Below are 22,051 nucleotides of genomic sequence, written 5' to 3' on the forward strand. Positions count from 1 at the left end.
AGTAGGTGTGTGAATTTGGACTGGTACTGTATATATATATTTATATACATTTACATTTACATTTAAGTCATTTAGCAGACGCTCTTATCCAGAGCGACTTACAAATTGGATAGATTCATTTTTGTCAAATTGGTCCCGTATTAGTGTTTTCCATCCCTGGGCTAGGCCATAGTCCAAACGACTCAGCTGGATAGTATCACAGGGGGACAGTATTCTCTCTCTCGCTCTCTCTGTCTTTGTCTCTGTGTCTGTCTCCCCTCTTTCTCTCTCTTCCCCTCTGTCCAAAAGGCAAAGAAACCACCCAGGGAGAAAATTACTCTGTGAAGTGCTTTCCTTTTCCTGATCTTTGATACCACTTTGATAATCACAATTGTGTTTTTTTGTCATTGACCCCCTCCACCCCCCCCGCCCATAAGCAGAGCCCGAGAGTGGTTCTTAGAAAGACTGCAAAGTGCTAACTCTCCTGAAATGCATTTTTTGGGTTGACCTTTTCTTTTGTTTGTGTGTTGTGTGCCCCATGCTTTTTTCTGAATCCCATATCATCCCCCAGAGTCACCATGGCCTTCAGAAGCACAACTAATTTTGTGACTTGTTACAGAGGTCTTCCCTGTGGCATGACTCCTGAGTGGCTGGCTGTGCCTCGTTAGGATGCAGCTTCCAGGTTGCGAATTTCCTCCGCTTTCTCCACAGAGCTGCTGCTCATTGCTCCCGTAGGCTTTTCATTAGAGAGACAAAGCTCAGCAATCATCTTACAGGTTGACCCAACCTTGAGCCTTGATCCCCCAGCCCAGCCCACTGGTTCACAGAGCTCAGCCTCTGCCCCAGCACCTCTTCAGCCCAATCCAGTCCTAAGTCCTTATTGCACAGACCAGCCGGCTACAATGGAGAGATGCAGACCCAGTGCTGAATGCTGGTTTGTCCTCATACTCTAGGACCCTGCAGACCAGGAACAGGAACGTGCTGTCCGGGGCCCTCTTTTGGCTGAACCTACAGTATATTAATTGATTTAAATTCAGGCATATACACATTGATATCTGTATGTATCGATAAGTATATTTCAATGGTCACCCCCAAAGCCAATTCCTCCTTTGGCCACCTTTCCTTCCAGTTCTCTGCTGCCAATGACTGGAACGAATTGCAAAAATCAATGAAGCTGGCGACTCATATCTCCCTCTCTAACTTTAAGCACCAGCTGTCAGAGCAGCTCACAGATCACTGCGCCTGTACATAGCCCATCTTTAAATAGCCCATCCAACTACCTCATCCCCATACTGTTATTTTTATCCTTTGCACCCCATTATCTCTACTTGCACATTCATCTTCTGCACATCTATCACACCAGTGTTTAATTTCTAAATTGTAATTATTTTGCCACTATGGCCTATTTATTGCCTTATCTTACCTCATTTGCACACACTGTATATAGACTTTTCTATTGTGTTATTGACTGTATGTTTGTTTATTCCATGTGTAACTGTGTTGTTGTTTGTGACGCACTGCTTTACTTTATCTTGGCCAGGTCGCAGTTGTAAATGAGAACTTGTTCTCAACTGGCCTACCTGGTTAAATAAAGGTGGAGAAAAAAAAGGCTCAGTCCAAATAAGTTATTTCAGGTGTTGCTTTTCGAAAACTCTTCTCTCAGTGTGATGTATTGCATTGCTATATATAATTTGTCAGAAACCTGCATCCTGTTTGTTGCACATGTTCTTCCCACCATTTAGCTGGGTGACAGCAGCAGCATGCAAATGTGCTTTCGAAGTAGGAGATTTGGATGTGAGATATATGCTCTGTCAACAGAAGTTATGAGGCGAGGGAGGGCTGCTGATGAGATGTGTGATACATGCTGAGCTAAGAGTTGATAGCCTGAATACAGGATGGACATCATTGACAGACTCAGGAGTGTTATGGCCCTATTTATAGCCTGATGGTGTTGGTGTCAATGACTGGTGCCAATTCTGCAGCCAGGCTTAACTCTCTATCTCTTTCTCTCTCTTCTCTGTTCCACTTAAGTGCTGCTCCGTTGTGATGACTGGTTGACGCTCTGAACATTATTAAYGGCAAGTTTCTCCTCTCTCTGTTTTCTCAGTTCCGTCTCCGATGTCTTCGCTGACAGATGCTATGAGTAAGTTATTCTGCTCTTCAAACAAATGTAATAACAAAACCTTCACACACAACACTGATGTTTGGAAACATGCMGCCTGATCATCATGTCAGCTCCTGCCATCTGTTGGAGATGGGCAGTCTTCAGCTCAATTCTGCTAGCTGGGTTTTTGTCATTTGGAGTTAGCTGATGCGAGGAAATTGCCAATAGTAGTAATTGTAGGCCTCACTGATGGGAAGATTGGATCTGAAATTGCTGACGCAACTGCTAGGACAGCTGCCTTGCTTGACTTGACACGGATTMATGTTTTTTCAACTAACAATCTGCTAATGTTAGGTTTGGTTTTCACCAGGCATAATGGGACCCATGTCGTCCAAAAAGTTATACTTTTGACTCATCTGTCCATAGAACATTATTACAAGAGTCTTGATGATCATCCAGGTGCTTCCAGGTGCTTTTTGGGGAAATTGAGTCAACTTTTWKGACAACATGGGTTCCATTATGCCTGGAGAACAMCAAACAATGCATTCCACAGTAAGAACCTTATACCAAGGGTGGTAGGGTGATGGTTTGGGGATGYTTTGCTGCCTCAGGACCTGGACGACTTGCCTTAATAGAAGGAACTGTGAATTATGCTCTGTATCAGATAATTCTACAGGAGAATGTCAGGATATCTGTCTGTGAGCTGAAACTGAAGCGCAGCTGAGTCATGCAGCAAGACACTGATCCAAAACACACAATGTTTGCGTGTGTTTACATGAAAAAGATTAAAAAGCAACTAATTAGAAGTTTTGGAATTGCCTAGTCAAATTCAAGACCTAATCCCATTTGAGATGTTGTGGCAGGACTTGAAACACACAGTTCATGCTTGAAAACCCACAAATGTTGCTTAGTTAAAGTAGTTCCGCATGCAAGAGTGGGCCAAAGGTCCTCCACAGCGATGTGAGAGACTGATCAATAACTACAGGAAGCATTTGGTTGCCGTCATTGCGGCTAAAGATGGCACAACCAGTTATTGAGTGTAATGGGGCAATTGCTTTTTCAAAAATAATTGTTATTTGTAAACTCAGATTCCTTATCTAATAATGGGTTTTGGTTGAAGATCTGATAACATTCAGTATCAAAAAATGCWAAAATTTAGAAAATCAGAAAGGGAGCAAATACTTTTTCACAGCACTGTATCATAAACCTAYTCCCAAGGTTTTGGTCCCTCAAGTCGTGAGGCCCCCTACAGCCTATGACTGTTTGAAGTGTAGTCAGGCAAGGTGCAGCTCCGGTTCACTCTCCACCTCAGAGTAATGATCAGTCCTGTTGCACAGCTGGTTCCCATGTCATGGCTGGTGTTTATATTCGTTATGTATCTTATTCATCACATGCGCACATCGTAYAGATACAGAGCCTTTGAGCAGAAAATCTGTCAGACAGCGCTTTAATATACCCAATCATTGCATACAATTCTAAATGATAATTYGTTTATTAAAAATAGTTTTTGGGCCACGATTAAAAAACTATCTTTATTTCTCAACTGGTAATTGAGGCGTGCTTCCCATTCCCCATTAAAATGCATCGGAAGGCAGGCTTCATCAGTGTGTCACACACCACTTTGCAATGAGCTGGAGGCAGTATGCATTTAACTACTTAATTGAACATTTTACTGAGGCATGTTTTCCTTGCTTCAAAGTAGCCTAAGCAAAATTGGACCATATCYGTGGAGGCAATTGTTTTTACAAAGACTTCCAAATGCCATTGAAACCAGTACCCTATTTTTCTCATGTTCTATTGGTTTTCAACTTCCTTTCGTTGTCCGTTAGCCAAATGTACATAATGTACATTGGCACGTAGCCTACTGCCTTGTGCGCATTGCTGCGATAATAACGTTAATAAATAATATCTTATCAACATTTTAAGCTAAACTTTCTGATCTGTTGCATCAGATTCATTGCTGTAAAAATATGTTTTATTTAGGCCTACTGGTTGTATGAATTTGGGATATATCTCCACACACTGTGCCAGAGTCTGTTTGGGTTATTTCTTTCTCAACAAACTGACCAATAGAATAGGTCAACTTTTCTACTATGGGGGATAGTAGATTGAATTAAATTGGCAAAATTATATAGCCTAATTAGCCTACTCCTTTCTATGCAGAAATACATTTTTWWAAATGCTCAACTTAATTGAGCGAACAACAGTAGTCCTATAACCTATCTTATTGGCACCAACCGAGAGCATCAGTGTGCACTGCATATTCACTCTTTATTATTGTTTGGTCATTGCCACCTCCAGTTTAAATGGACGTCATATTCTATTTGTGTCTCCCCTTCTCGTAGKCCTATTACAGTGTATATGGACAATGCCGTTTTTATTGATTTGTTTGTCAGCGTCAGCAGAGTAGGCTACCCTGTAATTTTTCGGATTCAAAAWGATTCTGCTGTCTCCAGTCATATACTGTAAAGTGAAACTCACGCAGCGTCTATGTATAGGCTAGTGATTATGCTGTTCGTTAATCATCTTGTTGGCTGAGGGAAAGTAAATGTGGACAGTTATTCTACCATCGACTTGCATGTTCTCTTAAAATGAATGACCATAATCTAAATGGGATTTCTGTCATTCTGAGCACCGTGTGTGGACGYCCTAATCAGGTTACGCACCCAATGTGTTTGGATCCGATAAATTTAAGTGCTGCTGGTCAGATGTCCGGCGCCATATTTTCATAMCGGAAACCCTAACACTTTGTCACATACCATGAGATTTGACAGGAGCTCTGTCGTGACGATGCCTGCCAAGGATCCTCCCATTCGTAATGCACGTTTGTTGCCACAAAACCAATTGGCTATTTATTTTGCAGATGTTACATAGTGGAGTTTCCGTGAGCTGCGGTCACATCTCCCTCTAAACCCCATGATGCCCATTCTTTCCACGATCAGGAGTACTGAAGTGTGTCTCCTGACATTTTACTTTCTGCACAGACCTGTTTGTCTCCCAAATGTGACACTGCTTTTAAATTAATACCCTCAAGAGTGGGAGGAAAGTTATTTAAGAAAACAGCACCTAACTGACAATGGAGCATCTATTGAATGACTTTTCCGAGTTGGTGCCCGTGCTAATGTGGTGATTTCCCATGAATGGACTTGGGAAAATTAKAAATTTATGTTGAGTCCCAGATATATAGCGCTGGGCATTCCCTTGTCTTCAAAACAGCTATGGAACCTGGTCCATGTCACGTGAATGCTTGTTGTCCAATCAGTGTGCAGAAGCGCTCTAGTAATTTTTGGACAGCCCTCTCATTGCCAGGTGTTCATGGTGCTGTTGTTTGTCAACGCTCAAGTCGAGGATGGCAAGTACAAGTCTGAGAGTTGACTCTGAAGGGAACAACTCTCATATGGAGAACCAATTATAGCATGTTAATAATTGATTGGATTTACATAGCGCTTTTCTGCTAGCTGAGGTACTCAAAGCGCTTTACATAGAAGGGCAGGATTTTCTAAACTCTGTCCTTGTCCCCAGCTGAATCAGCTGTGTAGTGTTAGGGCAAAAACCAAAACATGCACCCCTTGGGAAACTTACCTCATCCGATGTGTAGCACCCACCAGGGACTGACCAGGACCAAACCTGCTTAGCTTCAGAGGCAAGCCAGCAGTGGGATGTAGGGTGGTATGCTGCTGGCATGTAAAGCCTGTGCCTTACTTGGTGTGTGCATTGTGCATGCTAGTTAGGATGTCATCATTTGAAGCTTTTTTGTTTGTGTGCTTCCCCTTGCCTCTTTAATGTAGGAGAACAAAGGGTTGTTTGCATACAGTCACCTTGATGAGAGCCAATTGGAATATCAAACATGGTAGGACAATAAATTGGACTCCTCTCTTGTTGTGTCTCTGTCATTGTGTTTGGGGATAATCAAGGTCACACTCTTCATCTCTGTCTTGATGACCTTTCAGTGATGTCTATAGCTGCCACCGTATGCTCCTGATGTCATTCCTCCTCTGCTGGGCTGAATACACAGCCTCACATCTCTGCTTTATACAGCCATTCACAACTCCCCCTGAGAGCTGGAGCTTGGAACGAYTGGTGAACTCATGAGCAGGAAGCCATGACTTAGTTCTTAATTGTAAAGTAATGATTGCAAGACAGGGAGAGTTTCCCTCTGAAAGCATGTAAAAGTCTTATCTGTAACCTTTGGTTTTGTCAGAAATGTCTGGCCCAGATGGTATCGGTTATACAGTAAGTCAAGGCGTTTTGMCAAGTACTGTATATGTGTGGGGGATGGCTCTTAACAAACCAATAGTATACTGCTCTAAGTTACCTCCCCATACCCATCCCTCTCTACCCCCACAAATGCGGATCCATGAACCAAATGTTGTTTTCCCTCCCTCTCTCTGTCCGTCCAGTAGTCATATCCTTCCACCCCCACCTTGCACCCAGGTTTATATCCCTCCACCCCCACCTCACGCCCAGGTTAGTACCCCCAYCGCCCAATGGACCTTCTTGTGGACTGTAATATTGTGAACATGGCTTTTATTTATTTACTTTTCCATGTCCACTGATTACGTTCCTGAAAGACCTGATTTATGTACATGAATAGGCCCTAGAATAGGCCCCCGGTGAGTCCTAAGGAATTCCAAGAACAAGTTTGGTTGGTGGCCAAAGTAATGGTTGCAGAGGGGCAGACAACAGCCTTCCCTTCTCCTCTTCTCCTCTGACTGGCATAAGGTAGGCAGGCCTAGACCTGGTCTTGATTAGATACCTACAGTATGTACCTAAGGTAAATGTGTTCACTGCTGAATATCCAGATAGAGATGGAAATAACCGAGTCTGTCAAATAGGTCTTAATGAAATCTTTACCCAAACAACACGACTTATTGAAAGATTTTTCTGACACCTGGTGAAAATTACCCTCACAGAGTCACTTAAAAAGTTACTGTGCRTTTCACAGGAACTTCATGGAAGTTAGTTGTCTAGAAGTTGCTGTGAATTTTGGGTTACCTAATTGGCAACCAGCTGTCACTAAGTTATTGTAAAATTCACAGTAACTTAATAGCCAGTAACTGGCAACTAACTGCCATTAACTTACTGGCAGCTTAACTCGCACAAATGTTATTGTAAAATGCACGGTAACTTACTTGCAACTAGCTGCCAGAAGGTTTTCTAATTACAAGAAAGCTTATAACATTAGTTGACAACTCCTAACCATCCTTTGTGGTGAGCACACTTGGGCTTCACTGTGCCTCAACCTCTTGGTTGGCATCAAACTGACCTTCCTGACACACCATCAGGTCAGTGAGCATGACAGAGATGAGCCATAGTAAGTTACTGTGAATTTTACAATAACTACTTGCAGCAAGCTGACCAGTGACCAACTGCGATTAACTTGCAGCAGACTTCCCAGTGACCAACTGCCATTAACGTGCAGCAAACTTCCCAGTGACCAACTGCCATTAACTTACTGGAAAATGCACAGTAACCTCTTTTTAAAGTGTAGCTCTTGATTGTCACACGCTATGACAAATATTGTAGAACTGGGTGCTCAACCTTAATAATCAACATAGCGATAAAACCACTTAAACTGGTACAACAGCGACTCGAATCCAATTTTTTTGCATATTCGATTCTAATCGGTTCTTTTTCCTGCAATATAAACAGCCAAAAAGCACATGGAATCTGGGATTTCAAGCCACAGTTCAAACCACCTTTGGGAATGTGCTAGAAAGCTAAATGGCTAACTAGCTAGCTAGTTGACTACTGTGGCTAGCCAAAAAGGACTTGTTTTGAAAGTTGGATCATCTTATCCTTTGAGGATTTAACCCTTGTGTGGTGTTTATGTTTTTGTTATTCATCCAATGTTCACGGGTCTGATGGACCAACAACATTATTGGGTTTTTAAAACAATACAGCCATAACAATTTACGTAAAAAATACTTAATTCTTAGATGTTGACCTATATTAATTACAAGCAATATAGACAGCATACATGGTTAATAGTTGCCATTTACCTCTGCTGAATCACATTTATCAATAAAAGTGCTATTTCTTTGGTGAACAGAAATATATTATAATCAAGACATGGATGGAATAAATCATGTTTATCTTGAACAAATATAAAAGAAACAAGGTATTCATCACTATTGATGTTTATTGCTTTGAACTGAACAAATTGGAAGGACAAATTTTACATACAGAATTTTATGGAAATTATAAATGAGCCCCATTGAACACAAATTAAGGCAGGTCTACACACCACATGAGGGACAGAGTTTTACTGTGTGTGTTCCAAATGTATTTCTTGCACTTGATGAATGTGTTCTGTCTTCCTGTCCTTCTTGGGTCCACACACATCACAGCGCTTCTTTTTTCTCTCTCTTAGGGGGTGGATCATCTTTAATATTGCATCAACGTAATTGTCTGCATCATTTCCAATCCCCCATATATTTTGGGGGTAAATATACACTAACATTCAAAAGTTTGGGGTCACTTAGAAATGTCATTTTTTTTGAAAGAAAAGCACATTTTTGTCCATTAAAATAATATCAAATTGATCAGAAATGCAGTGTAGACATTGTTAATGTTGTAAATTACTATTATAGAAGGAAATGACTGATCTTCAATGAAATATCTACATAGGCGTACAGAGGCCCATTATCAGCAACCATCACTCCTGTTTTCCAATGGCACGTTGTGTCAGCTAATCCAAGTTTATAATATTAAAAGGCTAAGTGATCATTAGAAAACCCTTTTGCAATTATGTTAGCACAGCTGAAAACTGTTGTCCTGATTAAAAAAGCAATATAACTGGCCTTCTTTAGACTAGTTGAGTATCTGGAGCATCAGCATTTGTGGGTTCGATTACAGGCTTAAAATGGCCAGAAACAAAGACCTTTCTTCTGAAACTCGTCAGTCTATTCTTGTTCTGAGAAATGAAGGCTATTCCATGCGAGAAATTGCCAAGAAACTGAAACTCTCGTACAACACTGTGCACTACTCCCTTCACAGAACAGCGCAAACTGGCTCTAACCAGAATAGAAAGAGGAGTGGGAGGCCCCGTTGCGCAACGGAGCAAAAGGGCAAGTACATTAGTGTGTCTAGTTTGAGAAACAGACGCCTCACAAGTCCTCAACTGGCAGCTTCATCAAATAGTACCTGCAAAACACCAGTTTCAACATCAACGGGGAAGAGGCGACACTTGGATGCTGGCCTTCTAGGCAGAGTTGCAAAGAAAAAGCCAGATCTCAGACTGGCCAATAAAACGAGAAGATTAAGATGGGCAAATGAACACAGACACTGGACAGAGGAACTCTGCCTAGAAGGCCAGCATCCCAGTGTCGCCTCTTCACTGTTGACGTTGAGACTGGTGTTTATCATAATTTGGTTTTAATCCAGAGAGGTTAGAAAAAGTATCTAGATCCTCTATGAGGCTGTGGAGGGATTCTAATTGTGGATTTAAAAGAAAACATGAATCAGTTTACAATGACACCTTTTGTTTTTAAGGCATGGATTTTTAATCCTTTAATATTATTGTTGGATCTAATTGTAACAGCTAACATTTCGATGCCAATAATAAATAGTTATAGTGCCTATAGTGGTACACCTTGTTTTACTCCTCTTGACAGTTTAAAACTTTCTGAAATGTAGCCATTATTTACTATTTTACACCTAGGGTTACTATACATAACTTTAACCCATTTTATAAGAGATTCTCCAAAATTGAAATATTCCAGGCATTTATATATAAACTCCAGTCATACTTTATCAAAAGCCTTTTCAAAGTCCGCTATGAAAACCAGGCCTGGTTTCCCAGATATTTCATAGTGTTCTATTGTTTCCAGTATTTGTCTTATATTATCTCCAATGTATCGTCCATGTAAAAAACCTGTCTGATTAGGATGAATAATATCTGACAAAACCTTTTAATTCTATGCGCTAAGCATTAAGCTAGAATTTTTGCATCACAGAGCTTCTTGTTTCTACTGGTCGCAATCTAGAATGATGAAAACATTTAGTTTTGGAGATTTTACTAACATCTCACTCACATATATACACTGCTCAAAAAAAATAAGGGAACACTAAAATAACACATCCTAGATTTGAATGAATGAAATATTCTTATTAAATACTTTTTTCTTTACATAGTTGAATGTGCTGACAACAAAATCACACAAAAATGATCAATGGATATCAAATTTATCAACCCATGGAGGTCTGGATTTGAGACACACTCAAAATTAAAGGGAAAACCACACTACAGGCTGATCCAACTTTGATGTAATGTCCTTAAAACAAGTCAAAATGAGTCTCAGTAGTGTGTGTGGCCTCCACGTGCCTGTATGACCTCCCTACAATGCCTGGGCATGCTCCTGATGAGGTGGCGGATGGTCTCCTGAGTCATCTCCTCCCAGACCTGGACTAAAGCATCCGCCAACTCCTGGACGTCTGTGGTGCAACGTGGCGTTGGTGGATGGAGCGAGACATAATGTCCCAGATGTGCTCAATTGGATCAGGTCTGGGAACGGGCGGGCCAGTCCATAGCATCAATGCCTTCCTCTTGCAGGAACTGCTGACACACTCCAGCCACATGAGGTCTAGCATTGTCTTGCATTAGGAGGAACCCAGGGCCAACCGCACCAGCGTAGTGTCTCACAAGGGGTCTGAGGATCTCATCTCGGTACCTAATGGCAGTCAGGCTACCTCTAACGAGCACATGGAGGGCTGTGCGGCCCCCCAAAGAAATGCCACCCCACACCATGACTGACCCACCGCCAAACCGGTCATGCTGGAGGATGTTGCAGGCAGCAGAACGTTCTCCACGGCGTCTCCAGACTCTGTCACGTCTGTCACTGCTCAGTGTGAACCTGCTTTCATCTGTGGAGACACAGGGCGCCAGTGGCGATTTTGCCAATCTTGGTGTTCTCTGGCAAATGCCAAACGTCCTGCACGGTGTTGGCTGTAAGCACAACCCCCACCGTGGACGTCGGGCCCTCATACCACCCTCATGGAGTCGTTTCTGACCGTTTGAGCAGACACATGCACATTTGTGCCTGCTGGAGGTAATTTTTGCAGGGCTCTGGCAGTGCTCCTCCTGCTCAAAGGCGGCGGTAGCGGTTCTGCTGCTGGGTTGTTGCCCTCCTACGGCCTCCTCCACGTCTCCTGATGTACTGGCCTGTCTCCTGGTAGCGCCTCCATGCTCTGGACACTACCGTGACAGACACAGCAAACCTTCTTGCCACAGCTCGCATTGATGTGCCATCCTGGATGAGCTGCACTACCTGAGCCACTTGTGTGGGTTGTAGACTCCGTCTCATGCTACCACTAGAGTGAGAGCACCGCCAGCATTCAAAAGTGACCAAAACATCAGCCAGGAAGCATAGGAACTGAGAAGTGGTCTGTGGTCACACCTGCAGAACCACTCCTTTATTGGGGTGTCTTGCTAATTGCCTATAATTTCCACCTGTTGTCTATTCCATTTGCACAACAGCATGTGACATTTATTGTCAATCAGTGTTGCTTCCTAATGGACAGGTTTGATTTCACAGAAGTGTGATTGACTTGGAGTTACATTGTGTTGTTTAAGTGTTCCCTTTATTTTTTTGAGCAGTGTAGTTACAGCAGGCCAAGGTAGGAGACTCAGACACACAGATGCAACAACATCACTCACACTTACTTCCGGTATGGGAGTTGTTGATTCTGTGGGTTGAGTGGATGGGGCACCAGCATCCTCCTCTTGGATCCTCCTCACGATGACTGCAGAAGCTGGGGTCCTTGGGATATGTTGCCTCCCCTGGATTTGAGGTCTTAATAATGCCTTGCCCAGCGCCTCGAGAAAGAGCCGTCTCCTCTGGAGCTTCTCTCTGTTCCAATTTGTGTTCAATGCCATCCAGATGACAAACGAGATGTCGAAGAATATCACAAGTGGCCAGCATAGGTTTCTTATTTTGCCACCATCTTGTCTAAATTGTCCATCTCTGCTTTTGTGGCATTGTAATCCATTATGATTTCTGTTTTTTGATGTTCCTGGACACAGATTCTCCCATCCCTATGCAGCGTACTCATAAATACCACATTTTTGCCTTTCTTTGGCACGTAGGACACTAGGGACGTGTCGGCCATGAACACAAACCTAGAGGAATTGATAGGCCGGTTACGTGTATTCAACAGCTGAGGTAGGAGCTCTGGCTTGTTTTTTTTGTACTGTTCCTACCATCGTCAACTTCCTCTTGAGGAGCTCCTGTCCCAGCTTGTGCAAAGTAAAAAAGTTAGCGCATGTGATGTTGTGGCCACTGGGTCCCTGTGTCACATTCAGGACAACCGCATCCCTTGGTTCTTCTCAGGGACTCCTCCTTCAGGCTTCCCTGTATACACTTGCATGTTCCACACCTATGATGAAGCAGCATCACAGGCAGCCCAGATCTATATTCCATATTTTGCGGGTTTAGACGGTATGTACTGCCTGAAGGGGCAGCGGCCCCTAAATGGCATAAGCTGCTCATCAACAGTAACTTTGGGCCCAGGGTTGTAAAACAGGGGAAGGCGGTCCACCCACTTGTCCCACACTGACCTGATTGCAGCTAGCTTGTCTCTCTGCCGCCGAGCTGGTCTGGTGTCTCGGTTATCGAAGCAGATAATCCTGGAAATAATATGGAAGGTTTCCAGAGACATTGTGCACGGAAAAGTTCTCTGCCAGTTTCTGCATCCCACAGCGATTCTGTGGATCCCCTATTTGGATCTGAAAACACCAGCAAGGGTAAAAACCCAAAGTATGCAAAAAAAAGCATGCCTTCCCTCCAAATTAGTGCAGTCCAGAATAAATTACTGGATGGTGTCTGGGATGAACAGTTAAAACGAATACTTTATGTCCTGCCCATGAGTAACCGCCATTCGTGTTTTTCTCTGGTTTCATCCTTACCACATTGGCGGCCATGCAGGGTGGTTCATTCCTTCGTCAAGAAGACCATTCAATTTCACAATTTTTTGACATACATATTTCTCCTCCTGCAGGCTGCTGATGAGCTGGTTGCTGACTGGCTGGTCATGGGGCTGGCTGCTGACGGGCTGGTCCTGGGGCTGGCTGAAGGTCAATCTCATCCTCTTCTTCCAAGTCACTGTCACACTCCGAATTGACAGACATGATCCTCATACACAGAAAATGCGTAATCTTCCAAAGTGGAAGAGACTCCTTCCACACTAGCTTCTCTCTCTGTAAAAACATATTTCTAAGGCCCTCTGAGCAGAGATTATTTTTGCCATACTGATTGATTGTGGTAAGGAGCCACACATGCAAAGCTATTTATTTGTTGTGTCCCTCCCCCAATTTGTACCTGGCTGGGGTACAGTGTGGAAAAATACAGCATTTTATTTTTTTTACAATGTATCAAAATAATGTATTGTTGTGTCTTTGGCTATGCCGGATTAAGTGATATGACATGCTATTCTATAAAATCCTTTCTCTGTAATTAATATTACCTGATTGAGCTAATCATGTAAATGTAATTAACTAGAAAGTCGGGGCACCAGGAAATAATATTTATAGAGCTGTTATCTTCCGAATAAACTCTTAAAGACCTAGTAATATCTTACCTCAATAGCAGTCAATATTAATCGTCACCTTATTTCAGTCTCATCTGAAAGCTGTAAATTCTTGGTTATCTTCACGAACCCTGGCTAACAAGTTGAATCCGCAATACAAAATTGGGTTTAATTATTTATTTACTAAATACCTAACTAATCACACAGAATTACATATACACAGAATGAATCATACCTTGATTACAAATTATTTCATAAAGGAAAAAGTCCCCAGCGGACAGAACAGATATGACAGCTGGTAACACAAAGAAAAGTGGGTTGGGTTTGAGTGAAAGAGCGGAAAAACTGAAGAACAAAGGGAGAAGCGATGTCTCTATCGGTCCGTAGGCAGCTACTCTATCGTAAATAAAGAATATTATGCATTCTAAATTACCGCCCATTTGGAAAAGGAAAATGCAATAAATATTTACTCTGAGCTGCGCTTCGATAGGTTGGTCGTAGATGCTGGTCGTGTTGGCCAACAGAGATCTTCCTGTCCTCGGTAGAATGTCTCTGGTGGTAAATTGGATACGTTGTAGTAACGTCGTTGTGTGGTAGACGGGTTACTCTGTCTGTTCTTTCCTAGCCCACGTTTGCAGCTGCTGTTGCTAACTCAACGGCTAGGAGGTATCACTTCTGTAGTGAATAAGAGTTCAAAGTTCATACCATTCGCAACCAAAGCTCATGCTGAGGTTGGCTTCGTTCTGTAGTTATTATCTGAACCCTTCTGACATCAGATCGTCATTCTAATGTACCCGGAACAGAAGGTTACATTTTTGTCAAGGGCTTATATAGTGGTCTACAACCCATGTCTCTTCACAGGGGTGGGCCACTGATTGAGCAGAGCCCTAACCTTATGATAACCCAAATCTCTCATTTGGAAGCTAACATTACATTTCATCTGGTACCAAATAATTTTATATTTAAACATTTGAATTACACAACAATCCCATGTGAATCTGATAATTATAATGTGTAGACTTTCCCAGATACAGTTTAGGTCGTCCTGTCATCAGTCATAATGTCTCAGATGACAACCGAACTGACATCATATTCATTAAGTACCAACGCATGTTTTCAACTGGTTCTATTACTGAAATATGGTTCCTTTCCCGCCACTTGTTTGATGTTCCCAGACTCTCTGTTTAACAAAAGCTATTCAAGAGTCCCTCTGTAGAGTCAAGAGAGATGGAAGGGAGAAAGGTATTTATGGGGGGGTCATAAACCTTACCCACAGGCCAACGTCATGACAGTATTGTTAAAACATTGTGCAGGTTCCCGCAAGACATTGTTTAGTTTCACACACTACAAAGGGTAAAGAGTGCCAGAAAAGCGGGAGACAGGCATGGAGACAGGGAGACAGACAGACAGGTTATTGGTGCTATGTTGAAACAGCAGGCCCAGGGAGGAGTGAAGGCACACAGCAAACCTTTTTGTTAAAATTTTACTTGTTTTCACCCACACACACACTTTTCCACACTTTTATTACCTTCGGGTCCAGGGTAATAAAAAGAATGATGGAGGCTACTTTGTTCTTGGCGTCCTTCAATGCTGCAGATATTTTTTGGTACCCTTCACTGTCAACTGTGTGACCTTATATAGACAGGTGTGTGCCTTTCCAAATCATGTTCAATCAATTGAATTTACCACAGGTGGACTCCGATCAAGTTGTAGAAACATCTCAGGAATGATCAGTGGATAATGAGTGCACCTGAGCTCAATTTTTATTCTAATAACAAAGGGTCTGAATACTTCTGTAAATAAGGTATTTCAGATTTTTGGGAACATTTCTAGAAACCTGTTTTCGCTTTGTCAATATGGGTTATTGTGTGTAGATTGATGAGGAAAAATGTATTTAATACATTTCAGAATAAGTCTGTAACGTAACAAAATGTGGAAAAGGGGAAGGGGTCTAAATACTTCCCGAATGCACTGTAGATTTGAGTGTGTGCATCTGTGTAGACAGTTTTTCCACCAAACAAAAGTGTGCGGTCGCTGTGACCTAAATGGCATAGCGGATTCAATTTCAGCAGGGCTTTTTATGGATTGTGAGTTAAGTATCCTTGGCAGACGTCAACTAAAATGTCTATGTGGTATATGAGGGCTTCCACGGTGCTGCATCCAACTCTGTACACATGTAGAGCTATGCCACCCCTTTATATTTATCTGAGCCACTCTGGCTGCATTTACAGGCAGACAAATTGTGACATTTTTTTAACTAATTGGAAATAGAGCCAATGTGAAAGTTACTGATGTGATTGTTCAAAAGACCAATTAGTGGAAAAAAGATCAGAATTGGGTTGCAACTGATTTTGCTCTATGACGCTCATAAGCTACACAAGTTGTTAGAAGGTAACGGGTTCTTCTACATAGAAAATCATAGGAAATCCCAGGACATTGTGTCTATAGTACTGTAATAGGTCACGTAGTTGCTGTCACAAACTCCACGCAGTTATCACTGGATATTAATTTCCCAGTGAGCAAACAATGTATTTACTTAAACCAGTCATATAAATTCATTTTGATCAGCGTTTTGCATTGACAGACCTTTTATTGACATTTGTCAATAAAACTCAAGAATGCAACAATTTACACTAACGGTCAAACGTTTTAGAACACATACTCATTCAAGGGTTTTTCTTTATTTTTACTATTTTCTACATTGTAGAATAATAGTGAAWACATAAACTATGAAATAACACATGGAATCATGCACGAACCAAGTGTAAACAAATCCAAATATATCTTATATTTCAGATACTTTAAATAGCCACCCTTTGCCTTGATGACWGCTTTGCACACTCTTGGCATTCTCTCAACCAGCTTTACCTGGAATGCCTTTCCAACAGTCTTGAAGGAGTTCCCAGATGCTGAGCACTTGTTGGCTGCTTATCCTTCACTCTGTGGTCCGACTCATCCCAAACCATCTCAATTTGGTTGAGGTCATGGGATTGTGGAGGCCAGGTCATCTGATGCAGCACTCAATCACTTTCCTTCTTGGTAAAATAGCCCTTACACATCCTGGAGGTGCGTTGAGTCATTGTACTTTTGAAAAACAAATGATAGTCCCACTAAGCCCAAACCAGATGGGATAGTGTATGGCTGCAGAATGCTGTTGTGGCCATGCTGATTAAGTGTGCCTTCTAAATAAATCACAGTGTCACCAGCAAACACCCCCACACCATAACACCACCTCCATGCTTTACGGTGGGAAATACACATGCGGAGAACATCCGTTCACCCACACCACGTCTCACAAAGACACAGCGGTTGGAACCGAAAATCTCAAATTTGGACTCCAGACCAAAGGACATATTTCCACTGGTCGAATGTCCATTGCTCGTGTTTCTTGGCCCAAGCAAGTCTCTTCTTATTGGTGTCCTTTAGTAGTGGAATGTTGACCATGAAGGCCTGATTCACGCAGTCTCTTCTGAACAATTGATATTGAGTTGTGTCTGTTACTTGAACTCTGTGAAGTATTTATTTGGGCTGCAATCTGAAGTGCAGTTAACTCTAATGAACGTATCCTCTTCAGCAGAGGTAACTCTGGGTCTTCCTTTCCTGTGGCGGTCCTCATGAGAGCCAGTTTCATCATTGCGCTTGATGGCTTTTGCGACTGTACTTGAAGAAACTTGCAAAGTTCTTGAAATTTTCCGCATTGACTGACCTTCAAGTCTTAAAGTAATGATGGACTGTCGTTTTTCTTTGCTTATTAGAGCTGTTCATGCCATAATATGGACTTGGTCTTTTACCAAATAGGACTATCTTCTGTATACCTCCCTACCTTGTCACAACAGAACTGATTGGCTCAAGCGCATTAAGAAGGAAAGAAATTCCACACATTTACTTTGAAGAAGGCACACCTGTTAATTGAAATGCATTCCAGGTGACTACCTTATGAAGATGGTTGAGAGAATGCCAAGAGTGTGCAAAGCTGTCATCAAGGCAAAGGGTGGCTATTTAAAGAATCTGAAATATAAGGACCAGATTTTTTGAACACTTTTTTTTAGTTCGTACATGATTCCATATGTGTTATTTCATAGTTTTGATGTCTTCACTTTTATTCTACAATGTAAAACTAAAGAAAAACCCTAAAACTTTTGACCGGTAGTGTATGTCAAATTGTTTTGTGTTGTAGTTGTAGCCCTGGTTGATTAAACATTTAATTGGGAGGCAAAATATAAGGGCTGGACATACAGATAATATGAAAAGCCGAATTTTGTTGTGATCTCAGGAATGATGGAGTTAATTAATGAGGCACATTTGCAAACAACTTCATTAAGTGTGTGTGTGTGTGTGTGTGTGTGTGTGTGTGTGTGTGTGTGTGTGTGTGTGTGTGTGTGTGTGTGTGTGTGTGTGTGTGTGTGTGTGTGTGTGTGTGTGTAAAACTTTGTGTAATTGGTGTATGATGAGGAGGTGGCTTGTAAAATGTAATAAACTAGGCATAGTTCAAGTTGACCTATTGGATTTTTCCCTGGCAAGTGTCCTCTCTCCAATCATCATAACAAAGTTGCTGTGAGAGAGAGGGGAGCACATAATAACTTCTGTGGCGACAGTCTGCAGTCTGTTAAAGTTGGTCCTATCTATAGCCAGTGCCATTGCAATAGAAGGGCACATTCATTCTGCTATCCAGCGAGGAAGCCAAACACAGCTCTGGGTGATAATTGTCTGTGTGACTTGTTGGCCATGCGCTAACCAAGGTAGAGTGAACCGCAGGTCACAGAGCATTCTTCTATTCTGCTCCACTCATTTCCCCATGTCTCAGGGCTATTCTGATGTTTCTTCATTTCTTTCTTTTTATTTGCAGGGATTTGTGTGTATTGTTTTGTATTAGATATTACTGCACTGTTTGAGCTGGAAACATCTGCAAAATATGTGTATGTGACCAATGCAATTTGATTTAATTTGACTTATCCAGTCTATTCAGGTTATTCCATATGGACAGAGATGGTGGGAAATTATTTGGGCAGATTAACAACCCGAAAACCTGTTTACCCCTTGGTGTTAATTAATTGTGGGGAAAAAGAAATCGGGGAGAAGAACATATAACTATTCCTCAGGATTCTGTGCGTCGCACTGGCGATAAGCAGCAGAGGGAACAGAGAGGGAGAGAGGTGGGAAAGTTCAGGAGAAAGCAATCTCTGGGATTTTATCATTTCAGAGAGGAAATCAGCAGACTGTGGAAGGTCAGGTGGGGCATTTCATTCAGAGCTAGAGCACAGATAAGTCTTTCAAAATGGAGATTAAGGCAGCCCCCTGATACAGAGGGGTTGGGTTAAATGTGGAAGACAGATTTCAGTTTACATTTAAGTCATTTAGCAGACGCTCTTATCCAGAGCGACTTACAAATTGGTGCATTCACCTTATGACATCCAGTGGAACAGCCATTTACACAGTGCATCTAAATCTTTTAAGGGGGGGGGGGGGGGGTCAGAAGGATTACTTTATCCTATCCTAGGTATTCCTTAAAGAGGTGGGGTTTCAGGTGTCTCCGGAAGGTGGTGATTGACTCCGCTGTCCTGGCGTCGTGAGGGAGTTTGTTCCACCATTGGGGGCCAGAGCAGCGAACAGTTTTGACTGGGCTGAGCGGGAACTGTACTTCCTCAGTGGTAGGGAGGCGAGCAGGCCAGAGGTGGATGAACGCAGTGCCCTTGTTTGGGTGTAGGGCCTGATCAGAGCCTGGAGGTACTGAGGTGCCGTTCCCCTCACAGCTCGTAGGCAAGCACCATGGTCTTGTAGCGGATGCGAGCTTCAACTGGAAGCCAGTGGAGAGAGCGGAGGAGCGGGGTGACGTGAGAGAACTTGGGAAGGTTGAACACCAGACGGGCTGCGGCGTTCTGGATGAGTTGTAGGTGGTTAATCGGCAGCAGGCAGGGAGCCCAGCCAACAGCGAGTTGCAGTAATCCAGACGGGAGATGACAAGTGCCTGGATTAGGACCTGCGCCGCTTCCTGTGTGAGGCAGGGTCGTACTCTGCGGATGTTGTAGAGCATGAACCTACAGGAACGGGCCACCGCCTTGATGTCAGTTGAAGGCATTCAGTTGTACAACTGACTAGGTATCCCCCTTTCGCCAAAAGCTTTTTGTTTTAGACTACTATTACCTTTTTGATGTCATGGAGAAAGTTGTTTCCTTGTGTCAACATTTCCAAAATAACACTTCAGTCACCCCACTGGGGATCACTGGCCTAGATACTAGGAGAATGACCTGAAGGGCCACCATAGCTCTTCTTGAGACTATGCCCTTTGACCTGCAGCACCCTGCCAGGCCAATGCTCTACATGTTGTGATGTCTTACATGTACCCCACAGTGCAGCTCAGTCTGTGACCTGCTGCCCCTGCAGAGACCTGACCTCCACATTTTGACCTTCTGTCTGTGTTAGTGGGTATGTGGCCGCAGAGGAATGTGAGCGGAGAACAGAGCAGGGAGAAATCCTTTATGTTATAAGCCTTATGCTGTGACAGTGGACAGTAGATTAGGACCTGTACTGCATCCAGACCACCATGCCTCACACTTCAACATATCTGTACCATTTCCCTGGAAACACACTGTTGTCAAGGAGTGTTCTAATCTAGCTATATCAATAGTGGTGATACCACTTAGGGATGGGAGACATAACCTAAATGTTCGATTTGGTCAGGGCTGTATAGGGAACAGCCACATGAGACAGGACTCATCAGCGCAAATAAAGACACCTTTTGCTGCCCATTTGTCTGTGAGAGAATTGTTCCATAGAAGTCATGAATTTGTTATTTTTTTCTAATAATGTGATTTGGTCTTTCTGCTCCATTAATCTGGGGCTTGATACATGACCAAAAGCTCCAGACTCACTTATGAGAATTTCTCTCTCCAGAGTTTCAGAGAACGCCTCGCCGAGTGGGAAGTGGGCTTTCTGCTCCAGGGAGGAAGACTCTGCTCTGCCCTTTGTCATGGGAAAACGAGCACGGAAAACCTGAGGAGGAATGCTGGGAAGAGGACAGGAAAGATCTGAGCTGAACTCTGTTAAACGCCTTTACCTTTCTTACTTTAAGCACATTTTCAGGATATGGCAAGTTATGCAATATATTTTATACATATGTGTCACTTTAAGTATTGATATCTTTATAAGATTTTTTTTTTTTTCATGGACTAGTCGCTAATTGTTCTTTACATGTACTGTCAAGTGTACATATTAACATTGTAATAAATATTTCACATTTTACAGTACTTTTTAGTTTTTGTGTCCCAAATGTATATTGACCAACTGGTCATCAAATTCTTGACACATTTTTAATTCCCATATGTCAGTTTAGTATATTAAACACATAGAAATTATATAATTGGATCTCTATGATTCCTTATGATTCAACATGTCTATTATTCCACAATCCAAGACCAACCTGCCAATCATCCCATAGTTCTCCCCACACTTAGCAGTCACCGCTTTAGAATTAAGTAGATAATGGCATCTACAGCTGAAACAGATTCACCTAATGCAGAAGAATTCACATATAGTAAAAACCAAATAGAGGAGGCTTTGCATGCTAAGACCCTGTGAGGGGTGCTGTGCTCTCATTGTGTGCTTCAATATAAAGCCATAGGCTGAGYGGGATGGCAGGCGGTCTGCTTATCAGTCTGCTTATCGTGGACATATTTTGATGGGCGTAAACCCTCTCGCGTCGCCTCTTCCACGGTCTCTATACAGTACATATGATCTTGGCACCGAGAACCAAATCTTGTGTGCGCACAGGCCAGCTAATATTAAGTCTGTCATGAGAGACTACTATACATGCACTCAGTGTTAAGTCTTTGGGTTAAGGGGCTTAGAAGTTCGATATGGAGTGATTTCATTGCCAACAGATTGTATTTCAATTTTATAATTTATAATTTGTATTAGGATATTGAATTCGAATTTAATAGTTTTGAACGTGTAATGCACAAATTGAATCATTGAACTTGTATTTCATGATTTGAAATTGAATTAATATTGTGTTCAGTTTTTAAATAACATTTCAATTTAATTGAATATTCAAATTCTATATTTGTATATTACATTTCAATAGGGTAGATATTGGATTATATTGTCTGTGTATCAAATTTACAAACCATAATTTCAAGTTAATCAAAGTTCAATATATTGAACTTCTCAGATACATTCAGATTCCGTTTTCAATTCTCTAAATTCAGATTAAAATCCAGAGACAACATCCTGGTACTTTGCCAGCCAGGAAAGGTAGAGGTGAACAGATTGAAGCTAACGCTCTCTGTGGTAAAACGGAAGCTTCTGGCGGTTAGTTTCTGGTGGTTTCTGAGGCCAATGTTGAATGCATTTTCTTCCTATGAATTTGGATCTAATGTTTGAACCGCTTTGGCTGTAAGCTATTATGTACCCATTCCTGAAAGCTGAGACTCTGGAGCATGGATG

At 42.2% G+C, this 22,051-nt stretch overlaps 1 protein-coding gene across 5 annotated transcripts in view; it reads left to right on the forward strand.

The window, feature by feature from the left end:
- The window catches only part of LOC111966369 (E3 ubiquitin-protein ligase RAD18-like), an 84,669-nt gene extending 63,813 nt beyond the window's left edge, over window positions 1-20,856 (forward strand). For 2 of the 5 annotated variants that reach the window (XR_002877647.2, XR_011480211.1), the window contains 2 exons: window positions 2,087-2,122; window positions 20,501-20,554. Coding sequence is in view for 3 of the 5 variants with exons in the window: in XM_070444567.1 (XP_070300668.1) it covers window positions 2,087-2,122; window positions 13,082-13,271 (226 nt within the window). In the remaining 2 variants the exon portion in view is untranslated. Of the gene's footprint in view, window positions 1-2,086; window positions 2,123-13,081; window positions 15,238-20,500 lie in introns of those variants that run through there. The other 3 variants (XM_070444567.1, XM_023990960.2, XM_023990968.2) reach the window with 3 other exon arrangements.
- The last annotated feature ends 1,195 nt before the right edge of the window (window positions 20,857-22,051 follow it).

This window comes from Salvelinus sp. IW2-2015, linkage group LG1 (assembly GCF_002910315.2).
Source record: "Salvelinus sp. IW2-2015 linkage group LG1, ASM291031v2, whole genome shotgun sequence".
Taxonomy (NCBI): Eukaryota; Metazoa; Chordata; class Actinopteri; order Salmoniformes; family Salmonidae; genus Salvelinus; species Salvelinus sp. IW2-2015.